Consider the following 21,879-nt stretch of genomic DNA (forward strand, 5'->3'; position numbering starts at 1 on the left):
GGCTGATGCTGTTTCTGCGTCAATTGAGTCTGACGACTTCGGTTTGCTGTGGGTAGATGGCGCCACAACAGCTGTACGAAGGTTGAAGGCTCATCGTCCGAGGTCACCAATGTAACGGATTGACGATGCGCGAGAATAGAACCTGTAATATGACCACGATACAAAAGCAATTGCTCGGGTAGCGTAGCTGTTAACTGGCTTATAAGCTTTCCCCACAGACTCTCCCTCCAGTGATGGGGACGATATGGGTGTTGAGTGGTGATGGTTTTAGCCATTGATTCAAATGCGCCTGGGGCCATTGAGTAGCGCCAAGCGTTATGGCGAGCGTATGTGGGTGAGTAGTGGCTGATGCTGTTTCTGCGTCAATTGAGTCTGACGACTTCGGTTTGCTGTGGGTAGATGGCGCCACAACAGCTGTACGAAGGTTGAAGGCTCATCGTCCGAGGTCACCAATGTAACGGATTGACGATGCGCGAGAATAGAACCTGTAATATGACCACGATACAAAAGCAATTGCTCGGGTAGCGTAGCTGTTAACTGGCTTATAAGCTTTCCCCACAGACTCTCCCTCCAGTGATGGGGACGATATGGGTGTTGAGTGGTGATGGTTTTAGCCATTGATTCAAATGCGCCTGGGGCCATTGAGTAGCGCCAAGCGTTATGGCGAGCGTATGTGGGTGAGTAGTGGCTGATGCTGTTTCTGCGTCAATTGAGTCTGACGACTTCGGTTTGCTGTGGGTAGATGGCGCCACAACAGCTGTACGAAGGTTGAAGGCTCATCGTCCGAGGTCACCAATGTAACGGATTGGCGATGCGCGAGAATAGAACCTGTAATATGACCACGATACAAAAGCAATTGCTCGGGTAGCGTAGCTGTTAACTGGCTTATAAGCTTTCCCCACAGACTCTCCCTCCAGTGATGGGGACGATATGGGTGTTGAGTGGTGATGGTTTTAGCCATTGATTCAAATGCGCCTGGGGCCATTGAGTAGCGCCAAGCGTTATGGCGAGCGTATGTGGGTGAGTAGTGGCTGATGCTGTTTCTGCGTCAATTGAGTCTGACGACTTCGGTTTGCTGTGGGTAGATGGCGCCACAACAGCTGTACGAAGGTTGAAGGCTCATCGTCCGAGGTCACCAATGTAACGGATTGACGATGCGCGAGAATAGAACCTGTAATATGACCACGATACAAAAGCAATTGCTCGGGTAGCGTAGCTGTTAACTGGCTTATAAGCTTTCCCCACAGACTCTCCCTCTAGTGATGGGGACGATATGGGTGTTGAGTGGTGATGGTTTTAGCCATTGATTCAAATGCGCCTGGGGCCATTGAGTAGCGCCAAGCGTTATGGCGAGCGTATGTGGGTGAGTAGTGGCTGATGCTGTTTCTGCGTCAATTGAGTCTGACGACTTCGGTTTGCTGTGGGTAGATGGCGCCACAACAGCTGTACGAAGGTTGAAGGCTCATCGTCCGAGGTCACCAATGTAACGGATTGACGATGCGCGAGAATAGAACCTGTAATATGACCACGATACAAAAGCAATTGCTCGGGTAGCGTAGCTGTTAACTGGCTTATAAGCTTTCCCCACAGACTCTCCCTCCAGTGATGGGGACGATATGGGTGTTGAGTGGTGATGGTTTTAGCCATTGATTCAAATGCGCCTGGGGCCATTGAGTAGCGCCAAGCGTTATGGCGAGCGTATGTGGGTGAGTAGTGGCTGATGCTGTTTCTGCGTCAATTGAGTCTGACGACTTCGGTTTTCTGTGGGTAGATGGCGCCACAACAGCTGTACGAAGGTTGAAGGCTCATCGTCCGAGGTCACCAATGTAACGGATTGACGATGCGCGAGAATAGAACCTGTAATATGACCACGATACAAAAGCAATTGCTCGGGTAGCGTAGCTGTTAACTGGCTTATAAGCTTTCCCCACAGACTCTCCCTCCAGTGATGGGGACGATATGGGTGTTGAGTGGTGATGGTTTTAGCCATTGATTCAAATGCGCCTGGGGCCATTGAGTAGCGCCAAGCGTTATGGCGAGCGTATGTGGGTGAGTAGTGGCTGATGCTGTTTCTGCGTCAATTGAGTCTGACGACTTCGGTTTGCTGTGGGTAGATGGCGCCACAACAGCTGTACGAAGGTTGAAGGCTCATCGTCCGAGGTCACCAATGTAACGGATTGACGATGCGCGAGAATAGAACCTGTAATATGACCACGATACAAAAGCAATTGCTCGGGTAGCGTAGCTGTTAACTGACTTATAAGCTTTCACCACAATATCCATCCTGTTGCTGTAGAGCGCAATTTTGCTGAGCCTGGTGCAAGCTCTGCTGTAGACTTCATCATCTGATAATGATACAATGTTATTAGGTATGTTTCAAAATAGTTCTTTGTTGCTTCAAAATGGAATGTTAACATAAATTAATCGTAACTTTGTAAACCAAAACCTGTATGAAACAATTTAATTTTTTTTAAAATTTGGTTTTGATATCAATGTTGTATACGTAAAGTATTGTATTACGATTTCCCTTTATCCTTTGACAGATTTATGCGTAACTTTAAAAGCGTAATGGATTTTTTTCTTCTTTTATCCCGACCAGCATTTTAACACCTAATTAAATATCTATTTTTGAATAATTGTAAACTTATTCGAAAGCGTGATCGATACTTTATTTCAGACCTTTATTAATTTTTCTACATTTCAATCTTTTAAGGGTGCTTGTGCTAATGAAGAAAATTCATTTTATAATAAAATAATATGTTATTTTAATATTAAAAAAAAACTCATTGTCGATATATAAGTTTATGTTCCATAAACATTTATATATCTTCAATATTTTTTTTTTTTTTTTTTTTTTACATTTTTGCCTTAAAATCTAGGTCGAATTCAATATTAATATTGCTCTTTTAACATTTAAAACAAGAAAAAAAAATATTGCAAACTTTTCAAAATTATGTTCAAAAGTTAGTTCAAAAAGTAATTAAATATTTTATTAATTAGAAGTTAAAATCAATCTTCGTCTTTTTTTTTTTCAGTCATCAGTAACGCATCCGTAACTTAAAATCATTCCAGAAATATAAAATTTTGCCAAAACCGTTTGCAAACAAATTGAAAAAATCTTTGCCGATTGTATGAGAAATTAATCAATATTTTACCATTTATTCGCATTAATTACTTTCAAATTTATTCCGAAAATGTTACCCCATTTTAAAATTTAAAAAATACCTTCTAGACGATAACAATTTTATTTTTGTGTAGTTTTTCTTTCGTTTGTTAGAATTTCTTTAGAAAATTTAACGCAGATAATTTTGAAATTAAAAAAAATAAATAAGTATTCCTTTTCCAGGTCAACGTTAAACCTTTGACCTATTCTACCACAATTTTTTTCTAATTTCTATTTTTTTCAATGCATATATTTTGAAATCGGCTTAGTATGTTACAAAAATAGTTTTTATATAAAAATTGTAAATATTTTATTCGGAACTAGGATGTAAATATCTTCTAGTAATCTTAATAATTTTCCATCTGTTTAGAATTTTTGCAACATGATAAATGACTTAATCAGGATAAACGCCAAAATCTACATGAGTAAAATGTTTCAAGACATTTTTACAGTTAATTATGGGCTTGATTCTAAAATTAATGAATGAAAAATTATCAGCATTTTGAAAGATGCCAAAACTAATAAGTGAAGAGAGAAAGGTGTTAATATAATCCTTCCTTTTAAACTCAAGTGTTACAAAAAAAAGTCCTTTTTAAATTGCACTTCAGAAATTTCATACACCCAATTAGTGAAAAACATTTATCATAAAATTTTTTGCTGTAGTCCTTGATATTAAGACAGCTAATTATAAATGTTTCGGTTGAATAAAAGCAGGAAGAAAAGAAAAGTTTAGAAAGTGTACGTTGCGTTAAAAAATCAATTAATGAATAATGAACAAATACATAGAGCGACATAACAAACTTAAAAATGATTAAATATTTTCTTGTTAATTAAATATAAGAAAACTAATTTTCTATCCTCATAGGTCATCAGATTTTAATTAAATTTCTTAATTATTTCTCAAAACATATTAACTATATCTATTAATTATGGATTAAGTTAATTATATTCTACAACATGAGATTTATTTCAGATTTAGAAAATAACTCTTGTGTTAAATCTTTGAAATCAAAATTAATTCGCAATTTTAATAATTTCGCATATATGAAGCATGGAAGAATTATTGCAACTGTCAAAAAATATGAACTCGAGAACAAATCTTCATGTTTCAAACCCCTCTGGGGTCGAAAAATGCATTTATGGCATTATGTTTGTTTCTATCTATAACCCCCCGGGGAGGGGCACCTCGAAATGAGGATGAGATTCTTCCGGTATGGTGGTGGGATCTCGCCACCCTGGGAAGGGGTACATAAAAAGGTGAGGGATTTGGTTCCTCCCATTGATGACGGGACGTACTTCCTTCGAAAAGGGTTGTACCTTGGCCGGTTTGGCCTTTAGGACTGAACCACAGTTCCTGCCAGTGTTGCTGCTGCTGCGCTCCGGTCATTCAGTAGTTTTATCAGTGTGTCTTCGGGCGTATCGGAGAGTCAGTGATATAATATGTCTCTGTCTATTTGTCTGTGACCGCGGTAAATCAAAAACGCTTTGATTTAGACCGATGAAATTATGAACTTATGGCAAAATTATAGACTTAATTATAAATTTTTATAAAATTTTGAATGAAATCCTTTCACTGAAAGTATGTCTGTCTGGTGTTTGATTATAAAGGAGCTCAATAACTTCAAAACGCAAAGGAAAGGTAAATAAAGTTTGGTATATTAGACTTAGCATCTAAAATATAGATCCTTATTAAATTTTGAATCAAAACCGTCAGGCTATTGACCATCTGTTGCTCCGCACTTTCTCATGCATATAACGAGATAATTGATAAACAGAGTTAGTTAAATCAATGAAATTCGGTATTTTAACTTGTGAGAACAATTGTTGTTCCATGTCAAATTTTGGTTGTATCCGGGTTGTTCAGACGTTGACCCATATTCGCTAGATAGATACAATTAAAGTGCTAGATCTATATTTCGGAACTATTGTTCTCTAATGTCAATCAAAGCATTTGCGGTCTTACCCAAGGACCTTACCTTCATATGATGGAAGGAGATTAATCTTTTAACTGACTCTCCGACCCGCGTCGAAGGCACACGGATAAAAAAAAACTGAATGACCGGACCGCCGCAACAGCAACACTGGCGGGAACTGTGGTTGAGTCCTAAGGGCCATTACAGGTCACGGTACAACACTTCCCTAAAGAAGTACGTTCCGTCATTGATGGGAGGAGCCAGGCCCTCATCTTTTCATGTACCTTCAGGTGGCAACAACCACCACCAAGCTCCTCCTCCTAATTTCGTGCCTCCCCGACGAGAAATGGAAGGAGATAAGACAATTTTGGAGGGTATGGAAAACCGCACACGTTATTTTAATCCTCAATGAGTACAATCTTTGAAACGAATTCTGCAATAAATGTCGTGTGTTCATTTTTTTTTTTTTTGAAATTCAATAGAATTTATGCCAGTTATCACCTCCAGTTGAAATTTTTCTTTTTCTTTACAGCCAAGATTTCGAATCTTTTTCTTTTAAATTTCAAATCTTTAGGTGAAAAAATTATTTTAATCATAACCAGAATAATATCTACTGGGGAACACTTCGTAGTTCAGGATGAGAAGCTTACGGAATGGAAGTTGGTTCACGTCATTTTGATGGGTACAGAAAAAAGGTGTGGGCCGTCTCCTTCCGTCAATGACATGAAGTATTTCCCAAGGGAAGGTTGTACCGTGGTTTGTGATATCAATTAGGACTCAGTCATGTGAATCAGTGTTGTTGTTGCGGTGGTCCGGTTATTCAGATCTTTCCGTGTATCTCAGGGAGGGTAGATTTAAGGTGAGGTAACCAGAATAAACAAGAAACAAACCAAATCTCATAGTCTCCGGCATATGATAAAATATGCGTAACTGTCTAACAATGCGTAAAACTTCAGATACATAATGTCGTAATCGTAGAAGGCAATTTCTGGTCTAATATCTTCTTTCAGTTCCATCAGTAAAGAAAAATACGAATGATATTATCTCAATTTAAAATATCTGAGAATTACAAATCAATTGACATCAAATCATCTAATTTAACTGGAAATGAGAGAAGCTTGAATAGTCCTAAAATTCTTATTTTTCCAAACAGATAAAATACTTCCTTCAATAACCACCAAAATTTTAAAAAAATATTTTATTTTTTAATTCTTAGCATAATTATTTCAATTAAATCACCGTCATTTATTAATATTTATTTTAATTTGCAAATATATTTATTTCATTCATTTTAGGAAAAGTAAAGATTTTATTTTAAGTCTTCAGCGGTTTGAGCTTCATTAGTTTTCAGCTTGTAGAAAATGTAGTCAAAAGATGTTTTGAGCTTTCTCACAAAATTGATAAATTGTTACAAGTTTATTTAATAAACTTGTAACAATTACATCTTTAGACTACTTACTCTACAAAGAGGGTGCTTTGCCCTTGACGAGCTATCTTTCTCTTTAGTAAATATTTCAATTTAAACTGCAGAATGTAAATTATTTATAAATTGTAACATGTTTAAGATTTTATTTTGCGAAGAAATCTAATATCTGCTATTTACTGAATAATGTTTGAAGAGTTCCCTTGATTTTTTTTACAAATAATATTTGTTTCAACAGAAAGAATGGCATGTAGTTCTAGAAATTTCAAGAAATCATTGTTTAAATTCTTCTTACACCTGTTTATAATTTCATAAGTAAGCTACTTACAGAATCTTTTCCACTTCAAGATAACATTTTTGACTACGTCAGCTGTATTTAGTTTCACAACTCACTGCTTCAGCTCGGAAGTTTCAAAAAGTTATCTTTAGTTATTTAGCGTTAAGCAATTTTAAGGGGAAAAAATTATAGTTTATGTTTGAAGAATTGCTCATTGAAGCCTGAATACTGCGTTATTAGATTGTTTTGTGAGGTATTTTTATAGTTATTCGTGTATGGGCTTGAGGCATTGATTATATTTAGTTTTTCTAATTTATGAAACGAATCTTTAAATTCTCCAAAAAACAAAATCTTTAAGACTACATAATAAATTGGTATTTCGTAAGTGTTTCATTCCTTTTGTCGAACTGAAATCTTTAATTAAAGCAACACGGGGACAGTTTTGTAACATAAATGGTGCAAGAAAGTATGTTTAAACTGATGTGGAGGTAAAGTGTAAATATTTGCTCATTTGTAGAGTTTTCCCGTGAGGGTTACGTGGTGGCAATTTAATAAGTGGTTTTGAAGAGCCATTGTCAGCATATCTCAAGCTACTTTATTTTATAATAATTTTATTTGAACGAAGTTTACTTCATATACTGAACACTCTATCTAAAATATATGCAAATAATGGATGCAGATTCATGGAGGTAAATACAGTTATTATATGGATATTTGTATATGGCAGTATGACAAGCCAAAATGAAGAGCTGAAAACCCAAATGCGAACAAATCGTCAAAAATATAAATCCTTTTTTATTAAATATAATGAGAATAGAGCAAAAATTCATATTATGGCAGTCTACCCATTTGTATTTTCTAAATGTTAGAAACTCTGCAAAATAAAATGTGGATTTCAAGCTAAAGTTGAATTAGCAATGTGTTTTTATGAATGAAAAAAATTACCATTTTCAACTTTAGTTATTTTTTATCAATCTTAAATCTTTCATCAATATCATTAATGAAATTTTTCATAATATTTAATACAACTATTCTTTTTCAAGATTTAAAAACTAAAACTCGAGATTAATTCTAAATGCTATATGTGATATTATTTATATTGATAAATTTATTATTTACACTTAAGTTTAATAAATTAATTTTAAGTGGATGCATATAGTTTATATGTATACTATATAAATATGTTCTTCTATCATTTTGATAAAGAATTTATAAAACCTCATACACTATCCTATCCTGCATTATCTTTTAATATAAATCTAATTTAAAATTTTAAAGGGATAGAAATGCTTTATTCACTGAAAATATATTTATTCAACTCATCTTATTTGAATAAATTTTTTTTAAAAATCACGAAAACAGAATTTTATTTTTAAACCATTATACTAATCAAATAGCATTCATTTTTATATCATAATATGCATTTATTTGACTTATTTATCTATTTATTTATTTATTTTTGATAACTGACAGGAAATACTTTGCAAAATAGCATTTTCGACTCTCATATTAGAATCCCTAATATATCATATTCAAATAATGTTATAACAAATCATAGTATTTAGAAAGATATTAAACAAACCTTTTATAAATAGTCTGTAAATAAATGCAAAATGTGTTTTCTTGGAGGGAATATCTCAATTTCTTTGAATGGAAGAAATTTTTTTCAATAATATATTCAGTACATCGTAATAAAATAACTTTAAATTGTTTTTTTATTGTTTTGTTATTTTAATAGTTTATTATACGACTTACATTATAAGGTTAGTAAATAAATCTTAGCTATTTTAATTGCAAAAGACAATATTTGTTTAATATATTGAGGTTGGTAATTTTATTTTATTTTGATAAACAGTTTAATTTGAAAAAATATAATAAAAGTGCAGTTCAAAACAGCTTAATTCATGTGTTTATTGGCTCAGAAAACTGATTTTCATTAAGTTGACATAATCCAAGGGTTGAAAAATCTGATCATATTTTCGTCTCTGAATTTACGATTTCTTTTGGGTAGGAGATGAGAAAAGAGGAAATGACAAAGATGCATACCTTATTTCTCCACTTATTATTTTAAATTGTTTATGTAGTAGAATTTGTTACCTGCTTAACAGAAAAATCATTTCTTAGGTAATTACTTATAATTCTAGTCATATTGCGTTTGATGTTTGGGGAAGTGGAGTGAAGAATAAATTGGATTGTCTACTAGGCATGAGTAACCTATGGCTATTTTCAAACGATTTTAGTAACTTTGAATTTTTGTCAAGTTATAAACATTGAAACCTACAACAATACCTACACAATAAATTTATGACTTCCAACACTGATTTGAGTTTTGATTTCTACATTAGATTTAACGTGTACCAAATGGTATGTACACTTTCGGTGATCTCTAGAGCCTTGAAACTCGTATCTAAATCCCAAAGCTGGTCATTCAAGTCATATTTATTTGACCACGTGCGTAACAGAAAGTCGAACTCATGAATTTCAGTTCTTTTACTGTTAAACGTTCTTATAAACTGTGGTGCACATGGAGTTCCAGATTATATTTAGAAATTTAGGTACTTGAAAATCTATCGTATTTTGATGAAATGCATATGCAAGTATTACAATCATTTATCGGAAGTGAATGTGATGAAGGAATGTCAAGGGATTTTTTAAAGATTTTTTTTAAGGTTTAACTAAATGCATGTACTAAAATTACAATTATTTATCACAAGTAATCGTTATGAATGATTGTAATAAAGGAATTTTTAAGGTTTTTTTTTTTTTTTTTTTTTTTTTTTTTTTTTTTTTTTTTTTTTTTTTAAGGTTTAACTCGTGACAAGGGATTTTTAGTTTCCAATCAATAAATCGCCTAAGTAACATCGACATCTTTATCTTCACATTTTATAGCACATTTTTTTCAGTATGATACTGATCAGTATTTAACTATATTATCATTGTTGCAACAATTAAAGGATTCCAATATGAGTTTCAGTTGATATTTCTAAATAAAAAAAAATTAACTTTTATATTGCCAATATTTTAAATTCTAAAATCAGATAAAAAATGTTATTAAATAAGTATTTAAATTAATTTTAAAGACAATATTTCTACAATTAATAATATAAAATAAAATGTATCTTTTAAAATAATATTTTTTATCAAATTTCAAATGTACAGTGTGTTAAAAAAATGTCAATAAACCCGAAATTTTCTTATCTAAATTTTAAAAAGTTAATTATTTCCTTCATGAAATACATTTCATCTTGTTTTTAAAATTATAGAAATGATACTCAAGAATATGAAATTAACATCTCTTTCCATTATTATTTTTAATCATGATGCCTTTATTAATTCATAAATAAAAAGCTATACAAAGAAAATTCTTCAATTATATTTTTTATCAATTTTCATTTTCTCGTCAGCTTTGGAGAATAACCTAGCGAGTTGGCAAAGTCTCAAGATCAAAGTAAATATTCGAATAAAGCTGAATTAAAAGAAAACTGTGTTGGTATATCTTTATTTCTTCGTTAATTAAAAACAAACACAAAAAATAGAAATTAAATTCTTTATTTAACATGATGCTAATATTGACGTTATTAATCTTAAAGTAAGCGAGAAATATTTTTTTAAGAAAAATGGACAGCATACATTTAAAAATAAGAATACTTTATGTGCCAAAAAAAAATGTATAAGAAACATTTTTTTTTATTTCAAAAAAAGGAAAAAAAACATCGAAATACTTTTTTTCCATTCAGGACATTTTTTTTCCATATTTCTTTTTTAAAATCGTTTTTTTATAGTAGTTTGAAATTCTCAGAAATAGTTTTTATAGCATTCTTTATTAAAGCCTTTCCATAATTGCATATTTTTAGTACTAAAAAAGTTTAAAACAATTTAGAAAGTGGTTTTACTTAGAATATGCTACGTAAACATATTGGATTTTTAATGTCTTAATAATTTGCTACACATTTATATATCTTGAACAAATACCGAGTTCACTTGTAATAGACAACCGCGTAGATGAATTCCGTTGAATAGCTTTCTTTCAAAATTCGATAGATATCTGTATATTTGTTGAAAAAACTCTATGCAAAACTTCAACCACCTATATTAAACTGCTTTGAGTTATGGTTCTCATAGAAAAACATAACTCTTAAAATATATTTTTCAAACTCATAGAGGACTGAAAAATTCATCAAATCTTCGAATTTGAATTGTTTACTCTATTGCACTAATTTCTCTTTGTATTCGAGAAAGTAAAAAGTAAGATAAAAGGAGTGTAACATGTTTTTGAATTTGTAGTAAATAATATTATATCTTTGCATGCTAAATATTGACATAAACATACAGTAACAGTGCTTGTAACCGAACAAAGATCTAATTTTCACTCTAATTTATACTTAATAGCTAATAATGAGAAATTAACCAATTCCTCACACTTTAAGCAATCAAATTATTACTCTAAAAAATTTTTAATCGAAGTGCTCCTTAAAATATTTCTGTACTTTAGCAAGAGTATAAATATTATTTTAAAATGGATAGTTATTATTATATATTTGTACTAAGGGACTAAATCTCTTTTTATTTTCAGTTCAGTAATTATTTTGTTTTTTCAATTGCGTTTTATATTTCACCGATTCTTCTCATTTTTCTTGTACAGAATTCAAAAAACGGAATCAAACTATATTAGCCTCTTAAAAATCCTTGACTTGGTAAAAAACGAGGGAGAAGATACAATTATATTAGGGAATATTTTTGACGGAAAATTGAACCAAAATTCTTGCACGTGACGATCATCGAGATCGAAGAGTTTCTAATCCCATTTCTAAGCACAGGAAAGATGCCACAGCTTGCAGACAGCCTGAAATTTGGTTAGATAAGCTGGTTTAAGTTACATTAGAGAATAGGGAGATGGCTCACGTGTCATTCCGAGCAAGTGATAAGACTTCAGAATCTCCAGTTCTCCCTTATCTGTTCATACTTAGATACAGAATTGTTTCGGCTAATTAAATTTCGCCATTTGTCTAAAACAGCTGTTCTAAATATTTCGTGCATCATGGAATTCCTGATATCAAGAAATTTTAGAGTTTAATATCGGGATTATTATCCTTAAGACTGCAAAAGTGGAAGTACCTATATATTTAGTTATAGTCGTTCTCAGTTTTTATTAAAGTTAAGGTAAGAATAACAATTAAAATTAAGATAACAATAAAAGTTCGGTTAAACAAACCTAATTATTACAACATCAAGAAAATGAAGGCAAATGATCAAGAATTGAAAAATATATATGTTTCATAATTTTACAAAAGTTGGATGACAAATTTCTAAATGATTAAGTCTAGTGGACAAAGAATATGAAGAGCATTCCTTAAAAAATATTTAAAAAAAATGTTTAAAGAAGAAACATTCATTACTATAAATTAGTGTTTATCTTCATTGTAGGTTAAATCATGTAAATGTCAGTATAATAATCGTCATCGCTTTTTATGTCCCCTGCTTATGCTTGTGAAACCCATTTTTATTATAGAAAGGTAGTGTTATATATAAAGATAATTTTAGTGTTTTCCTTTTTTTAGAAACTATTTATTTTTTGGGGTAATTTTTAAATTATACCTTTAACAGTTTATGTGAAATAAATAATTTTAGGTGATTTGCATTATTTATTGAGTAGTCCGGCGATGGTTATGAGAGTGGTTAATGTAGTCATTGCAAGCACACTTTCATAACACACACACACACACACACACACACACACACACACACACACACACACACACACACACACACACACACACACACACACACACACATGTATATATATATATATATATATATATATATATATATATATATATGTTTAATGCAATCGTACATCATATATTTAACATTCACACTTTTCTAGTTATTCTAGAGTGTCATTTAGTTATTTAGTTTCCAAAACGCACTGTTAATCCTCATTCCATGTGTTCTTTACAAAGAAATCTTCTGGGACGACATTTGCAATCCTTTCTAAAAGTCATAATTGAACAAGCATGCTTTGTAGCTGTGCGGTTTCTTCCGAATCTTCCTTTGTCCAAATTACAATGGTACCATGCGCTTCAAGCTTGTTACAAGGACGTAATTCTGAAGTGAACTCTGTGTTGTGTTCTTAAATCATACTCCCTCCTATAACTTTGAACTATAATAAGATTTAGAGGCTTGAAATATCATAATAGTATAAAGCGTGTTCAGACCATTGTATTTCTCTATCGTGTGTCGCTTTCTTCACTTCTAAGAGTACAGGTATCATCTAATACAAAAATCATACTACACAAAACAACGAAAAACCAAACATCAAGTAAGAATATTAAAATATATGCATTAAAATGTGATAACATTTTTCGATGGATTCTATATTAACTAAACTGAAGCTACACATCTAATATTTAATTTTCCATAAAGGCAGGGTCTCTTAAAATATCTCTAGCTGAATGTGATTAATCATTAATTCTATATTATTGAGAAATAATATATTTCTGAGATTAGATTTATTAATAATTATAAAATTTTCAAAATTTAAAACCGTCTGATACAGGAAGAGCTTCCATTTTAACTTTTCTGCTTTGTAGTTATTTATATATATTGCATGTCATATGTGTGTTGTATAGTATAATTGCTCCTTCCTGCAAATTTGACATGCTTTATTTTAAACAGAAAATAATATTAATGCTATCTGCTAAAAATTATTCTATATTTATCTGTCTGCCCTTGTAAAACTAGGTACAATAGTTCAAAAATTCGAAAAGCTAAAAGGTAAAATTTGACATATAATCCTTACACCAAAATGATATATCTATAGTTTAATAAACAGAAGCACTTTTCTTTGTAAATATTCGGTTTCTTAAACTCATATTATTTAGAAAAAAACTATATTTGCTCAAAAGAAAAGGGAAACTGATAGCGTAACGCAGCCCTGACGAATTGGGCGTAAAAAATACGCATAACGAAAGAACCTATTTTCACCCGCTAGAAGATGAGCATGAATAAGTATTTGTCAAATCTGGTTGCATATGCGATGCCGGCGTCCTGGCATAGGGGTAGCGCATCTTCCCCATGATCTGGGCGTCCCGGTTCGGGCGTGGTTGTTCTTCTTGATCTATGTGTGAATGTGCCCTCCTGTAAAAAGGGGCTGTGCAAGCGAATGAGTGATGCGTGAGTACTCAAGTCGTACTCTTGGCCCAAGTTGGTTCTACGATAAAAACAAGAGGCGCTCCCCCTTAGGCTTAAATCGGCTGTCTTTGAACAGCGGGCTTGTAATTGGCAAGTGCCATAAGAAACAACAACAACATATCATGCGATTGAAGCTATATGAACTGTCGAAAGTAAAAAGAAATGCACCGAGTTTCATATAATCATGTGTATTGCAATTCTACACGTTCACATCAAGCTCTCACAAATTAATACATTTCTCCTTCTCAGCTAATGAATTCTTCTGTCAGAAATCGAAGATCAGTTGGCAACTCATCAGAGCCAAGTTATACCACTTCCCTTGTTATTTGAAGGACTTTAAGTAATGCATTCGTTAATTAAAAAAAAAAGAACTACTTAAATATCTTTCAAAATTCAGCAAAAATTAAGAGTTTAAAGAAATATGGAAAAATATTGACATCTAATGATGCTTTTTTTATTTGCTGTTGTTATTGTTGGTTGAGGAGCAAAACTTTTTCTAAGTAATAATTTCGTAATTTTCTTTCATTAAAACCAATGGGAAAATAATAAAAAACTAAATATCCTTAGAAAATGTTTTTTTTTTTCTGATGCGTGTAGATGAATTTTATCAATCTTGACCGGGAGTTTTACCAATCATTTTTCCACCATAAATGTGACTTGATGAAAAATTACACATAAATGCTAAAAATGAAAAATTATTGAAAAATTTTCCAAATTCTGAACAACAATTTTTCAATTGTAAATCTTTCTCATACTTTACACTATCAAACATAAATATTTATGCAAAATATTCACCTGTTTAGTATAGATGGGTAATACCCAAGATAATTGTTGAACCCTATCTCATTCTCTACTTCGCCAAAGATAGCAGAAATTCTAATTAGATATTCTAATTCCAACTACATTCAGAAAGTTGAGTACAGGCTCAGGTGTCCTTTTGCACAACCGATAGTGGTTCGAAATTGAGAGCTGTAAATTACCCACTCGATTTTAAACAGAGTTTCGTTTCAACAGATTAAATCTCGTCATTTATTTGAAATCGAAATTTGTGGGATAAGATACAGCTGCAGTAATATATGTTCTCTCAAGGTGGTCGTTTTCGAGTCTTTCATTTTGGTTGTCAAATAAATTTTTATGCAAAACTGCTAATGTGTAGGTAATATTCAGATGCATACTTGCCAAGTTAAAGTGTGCTCAAAATATCTAATTATTTACATTGGTAGTGTGCAATTCACATTTTGATTTTATGAAAACAAGAAGAATATATAGTGAAAAATGAGAAAATGTGCCATCATAATTAATTCTACTAGAAACTTCATTATTCTGGATGCTTCAAATGCAATGATTTCAGGTAACAAAATTGAATCTAATGAACTCTGATATTATAGCTAACTTTTTTTACGTTCGAATCACAGCTCAAAATTCCGAAGTTCTTTTTTTTTTTTTTTTTTCAAAATGGAATACTAATCTCAATTAAATCAAATAACTGATGGACTATTTTATTCTCTCTTTTATTTTCTGCATATTGGTCCAATTTATTTAATTTTTCACACAGTTTTAGCTAACTGAAATTTTTTATGTTTATTAATGTCATGTTTCCTTAATTAACATTTTGAAAAAAGTTTTTCTCATAATTTCTTATGTGCTAAATTAATTTACAAAATTTATTCACTGTGATAATACAATTCGATTTTTAAGTAATAATTTTAATTCAATTTTGATTTCACGTGAAAGGCGCCATCTAGGAGAAAATTTGCAAAACAATCGATGACAACATAAAATAATAATTTATACCTACGAAGCATGTAATATTTTAATGAACAAAGAATGTTATTAAGAAAAAGAAGTATGTTTTGAAAGTTGCTTTTAATTAAAAAATAATTAATATTGAGGAAATAAAGTGTTAATAATTATTATAAAGCAGGAAATTTCTAAACTTTCCTTCGAACTTGATAAAGAAATGTGATTTAAACTCCAATTTATTTTCAATATGTTTAATAACATCTTATGTGTTCAGGGTTTTATTTCTATCCTCCGAAAAACCGAAAATAACTTGATACTTTACATTATAAAATAAAATATTCATGTATATTTTCCGTTTTCTTTTATTAAATACGGGACACCGCAATGCAAATTTGATTTTAAATCCAATTTCAATCATTTGAAACAAGTCAATGGAATAATCTTTGCATTCTAAAAGATTTTTTATCAATAATTAAAAAAATATATTGTTTTATTTTATCTACTGAAAAAAAAATCAAAACACAAATACAAAATCACAAATGTATTATTGTAAATATAAAATATTTTAGAGATTTCATTAATACCATTCATTTAATTTAAGAAAATAAACATAATTCCTTTATTTGTTTTTAATTTTTAATTTTTTAAACATAGATTTTGAGATTTAACTTTGTAATCGAAAATAATTCGAATTCTTTTTTTCGCCTTTCAAAATAATGGAACTCTTTTACTTTGATTAAAATTCAAGCGAATCTCTACTTTGAATTTTTGTTATTCTTTTACTTCTCTTTGAACAACGGATTTAAATTTCATTTATTAAATTTTCGATCGAATAATTTTCTTGCTTTATTTTGTGATCGATGTTTGCTGAGCCATCTAAAGTTACATGTGAAATGGCAATTTCTAATCCTATGCTTTTGAAAAAGTACCCAACCTCGTTTTTCATAAAAGTGGTGTAAATTTGTTTATTCTCACATTGGTATTATATTTAAATAAAAAATATAGGCAAATATTAATAAATCATTGTGTTGTTTTGAAAAATCCTTTAGTGTTAAATTTTATTCTATAATAACTAACTACTAATTTTAATAGAATTCGTAGAAGTAAAACAATACAACGTTGTATAAATAGAATCTTTTTATGAAAGAAACCAGGATTATTTTCCTGGTTTCTTAATCTTCTTATTTACGATATTCAAATATCGTACATAATTCAAATTAATTTAGCTGAATTCCAAGTGAAATTTTAAAAATTTGTAAATTAAAAGTTTTAATTTTAAAAATTGTACTATTTTTATAACTAAATTTTTGCGTTAAAACTTTTGTCCTTAGTAATTATTTTATTAATTTTTTTTCTCTTTGAATAATTTTTAAGCGGCTTTGGCGAAGTTAATTATTGAGTAATATCAGATTTAGAAAGTTACAACTTTTCAAAAATCATTTTTAAGTCTGTAATTTTGTAATTATTTGTTTGTAAATATTACTTATTTGTTTATTGAAATTTGTATTTTTAATAAACTGTTTGATCATATTTTTTTGCACTTAATTTAATAAATTTACTCTCTCTATATTTATTAATTATATATTATTTATTAAAACTTATTAAAAATAAAAAAAAATCTTTATGTCTGCTTTTGTTAAAATTTATTTATCTTTATTTATTAGATTTTTATATTTAAAAATTTATTTTAACTTTATTTATTTGATTTTTATAAATTTATATATCTATATATTTATTAATTATATATTCTTTATTAAAATTCATTTCATGTCATAAAAATTTTTGTTAAAAAAAATGGCATTTTACTATTACAAAATTATAGAATCAATTTAGTTCATTTGAGTTTTTGTATAAATATAATTATTTGATATATTTCATAAAATTCAAATGAACCAAATTTTTACGAAAAAAAATAATATGTTGTAAAAATTTAAGTTTTTTTGTTGTAAAAAATTAAGTTATTACGTAAAAATTTAAGTTTTTTTGTTGTAAAATATTAAGTTATTACGTAAAAATTTAAGTTTAATTATCACCAAAAAGTCCGTAAAAAATTTATTGCTAATAATTTACGAGAAAGGAAAAATTTTGAATATTAGAAATCTTTATTTCATTGCTACGGGATAGTTTTGTTTTAGTAAGATATTTCTATTTGATTTCTTTGAATAAAAATGCCATGTTTTGAATAAATATTTAAGAAAAAAATCATTTTTAAACTTGAGCTTTTCTTGATTTTTTTTAGAACGTTAGGTGGCTTCAACTGTATTTTGTATCTATAACATAATCAATGATATAAAATAGAACAACACTTTTTATATATTTATTACAGAACATATTCGAACAAAAGCTTTGGAATTTTTTGATTCCCAAAAGACAGACTTAGACCACTTTCAATATAAAATCAAAATTTAATCAAATGTCTTTTGTTACTCCTATCGCGATGCAGATTAAGTAAAATCAATTTATTTTATCTTTGGATTCTCAGGAAAAGGCTTTAAAATAATGATTACAGTCCTCTTAAATCAAATATTTTTCATTGATGGGTTAATTTTATTTTCGTGATAATTGTTTCGCTAAAGTTCAATATTTCAATATTTGATTAAAGTTTCATTTTAGAAAAAAAGCATTATTTTTTAATTATGATTTAAATCACGAAGTTAAATTTATTTTCTTTTAAGTTTTGAAGAATATTTCGATATTGAATTTCGACATTGAAGCCCGTGAAAAAGAAAGATGTATTCAAAAAAAAAAAAAAAAAAAAGAAAAGAAAGAAAAAAAAAGAAAAAAAACTGAAAAAAGTTTAAAAAAAAAAAACGCTATAAAAAGAGGAAAAGTATAAAACGATACATAGAACGAGCGCAATACATTTGGACACTGTTTCACTTACATATTGCACATTATATATTAGATAAAAATATGTTTAACAAGCATTCAAATAGGAAATATCTTTTGCTCTTAAAGACAGTAAAGTGATATTCATGCATTTTAACTTTATCTACATATATTTATGTGAAATTATTATCCTCACATGCATTTATTTAAAGTCACACACACACACACACATATATATACAAAAGTATTAGAATCAAGTTAATAGGAAAAACAAAAAAATCAAATCAAAATTAAACCAAATAAAATTATAAAAATATAAATATATATAAAAATATAATATTATAAATATATATATATATATATATATATATATATATATATATATCAGATTTCTAGGTTTTTGAAATCCAAATCTTTCAATAGTGCACATTTTCACGAATTTAAGTTTTGTAATGCTCCTTGATGTTTACTCATATTTATTCTTTTCTCGTCTATTATATCTCATTTAATAGTCTCAGTATATAATTTAGGTTAAAATAACATTAAAATAACACTCAGGAATTTATGTTTTGTTACAATAATTATGTTTTACTTTTTGATCCCCTTTCTTTATTCATTAGGTTTCGTAAATTAATTAATTCTGACAGTTTAAGAGAAATGATCAAATAGTATTGGTATTTGATTTTAATACTCTTAAGGTTCTAATAATACCACAAATAAAGGTTTACTGAAGAAGCATTGAGCCCCGAAAAGGAAAAACACCCTGAACATTCATGGAATTTTTAATCTACTGAAAAATGATTTGTTCTGGTTAAAAATATATATTATAATAATTGGTATTTGGTCCCTCCTGCTCTATTTAAAAAATGTCTAGCAAGATTGGAACGGAGCTAAATTAATGTTTTCCATGTAAGAAGAAAAATGAATTGGGAATATTAATTATGCCAGTATAATACCGCATCTTTAATTCTTGACTGTTCCTCGTACAATTCATAAGTAACAATGATGACACCATTGAAAATGAAAGTCATAATACTTACTATGATGTCCGACGCCAATATTTATAGAGGTGTTGCGTTTCACTCAAAAGTTATCATCTTTAATATATATATATATATATATATATATATATATATATATATATATATATATATATATATATATATATATATATATATATATATATATATATATATATATATATATATATATATATATATATATATGTATATATCATGAGCTATTAATTGATGCTTTCAATTTCACAGATTTATGATTAATTCTATAAAACATTCTAGAGAAAATAGGTAAACATCTGCAACAGACTGTCTGTCCTTCTGTGCTTTTTTTTTTATCTAAAATTATACTTTTTTTCTTTTTATCATATTGTACAAGAAGGAGCCTAAGAAGTAAATAAATTATATTTCATTTTCTAAATTTCTATTTTCTTTTAACGGTGATGGATGTTGTTTTGAATTATCAAAGCTGATCAATTATTGAATATCCATTGTAGTATAAGAATCAAGCAATGGGTATTTTCGTATTAAATGATGCACACAAATTATTTTGTTGTATATTAATTTTCATCATTTTAAAGCTTTTATGTTTCATTGCTTATTAAAAATATTTAAAATATTTTTTTTTCCTTTTCAGAAACACCTAAAGCCAAACCATCTTCAGTTTCAGGTAAGAATGTGTTTGGTTTTTACACTAAAATTCATTTAAAATTCATTGTTGTTTAATTTTCAATTTTTGAATTATTTTGAGGTTACATATTATTATTATTTTTTTTATTTTTTTTTACTAAGAAAGTGCAATTTTAAAACGATTTACTTCTGATTTCAGTTCTTCCAAAAACAATATAGCTAGACAATGCAGTTAATGATGGGAATTCCCATACTAAATTAGAAATCGATTGAAGTTTTCTAGGAAGTAATTTACTTGTACTTTCTGAAAGTGCTATAGATGTCAGCAAGATATGTTTTAAGTAATTATTTCCACCAGACACAAAATGTTTATAGTGCTGATTTATTATAATCCTATTTATCTTCTTGAAACAATTAACCAAACTTTCAAGAAGAGCTTTTTTATTGTTGAGTAATTTAAATTAAATCAGTTGAAAACAATATGGGTACAATTTAGACTAGAAAATAATTATTATTTTTACTGCAACAATTTAAGCATCCAAAAATCCTTTTCGAAAGCATTTTAAAAAATATATATTTGCAAACATCTAACATCTAATTCAGATAATTTTTATTAATAAATGGAATGAAATGAACTTTTATTTTATAATCATTTGAAATGGAACCTGATTTTATTTTTGTAATAATGCTTGAAATAAAAATAAAGTTAGGTTTAAAACAAAAAGATGAGCAAAATTGCTTGATTTTTTTTCCAGAAGTTCTTATATTTTTTAAGCAAATTTTCATTTCTTTTTCGATTTGCATTTGTAAATAAATGCATTTTTAATGACTCAAATAATGTATTCACCTGAGCTAGTACCTTGAAATATTTTTAATTATATTTATATCCATTCTATTCTAAATAAATGAACACAAGAAATTGCATTGCTAATCCTTAAAAGATATTACAAAAATAACTTAATCTTATGGACTGGAAATACTCACTGACAAGTATCTTTTTACAAAGGAATTAATAAATGCAAATATCATAAAATTTCCTATTAATTTTTAAAACATGAAAAATTCAAGAAAATTTCTTATTACATCACAAAGAAAAAGATATCCCATTAAAATAAATATCTGAATGAAAAAAATTCTGACAGGTAATATATATGCAAACATTTCTCCCAATGTTATGTTCAAATTGCACAATTTTGAATTTGCATTTCCATTGATGTATATACATACTTCGTAGTTTTGAGCTTACAATTTTGAAAATTTAGAATGTATTTTATATCCGCTTAGTTTTTCTTTCTTAAACATAGCAACTACATAAAATATAAGAAAGATATTCTTTAAAATTTGTAGAATAAATTCCTGAAATAAAGTAAAAATACTCAACTGGTACTGTTATTTTCCAGAATTTCTTCCCTAAATTTTCTAACATAGAGATAAAAGGAATTTTACATTTTGACTCCATGTCTTTTGCAGCTTCCTTTCAATATTTTCTGTCTAGTTTACAAATCATTCTATTTGAGCAAATACTGAGGGAAAAAAAATGTGAGATTCATTTGTAGCAAATTTAATTTTTAACTTTTACAATGCATAAAATTTAATATTTTCGTGGATATAATTATAATTTTATAAGAATTAATTTGCGTTATCGACTAAAACTATGATATTAATACATCGCTATTCATTCTTGATTTAAAAAT

The 21,879-nt window shown here is 29.0% G+C and overlaps 1 protein-coding gene across 1 annotated transcript in view; it reads left to right on the forward strand.

Moving 5' to 3' along the window:
• The window catches only part of LOC129968989 (uncharacterized), a 494,387-nt gene that overhangs the window by 273,340 nt on the left and 199,168 nt on the right, over nt 1–21,879 (forward strand). Inside the window, exon 2 of the mRNA XM_056083383.1 lies at nt 20,193–20,225. Within this exon, the coding sequence (XP_055939358.1) occupies nt 20,193–20,225 (33 nt within the window). The remainder of the gene's footprint in view (nt 1–20,192; nt 20,226–21,879) is intronic.

The sequence above is a fragment of the Argiope bruennichi genome, chromosome 1, assembly GCF_947563725.1.
Source record: "Argiope bruennichi chromosome 1, qqArgBrue1.1, whole genome shotgun sequence".
Classification (NCBI taxonomy): Eukaryota; Metazoa; Arthropoda; class Arachnida; order Araneae; family Araneidae; genus Argiope; species Argiope bruennichi.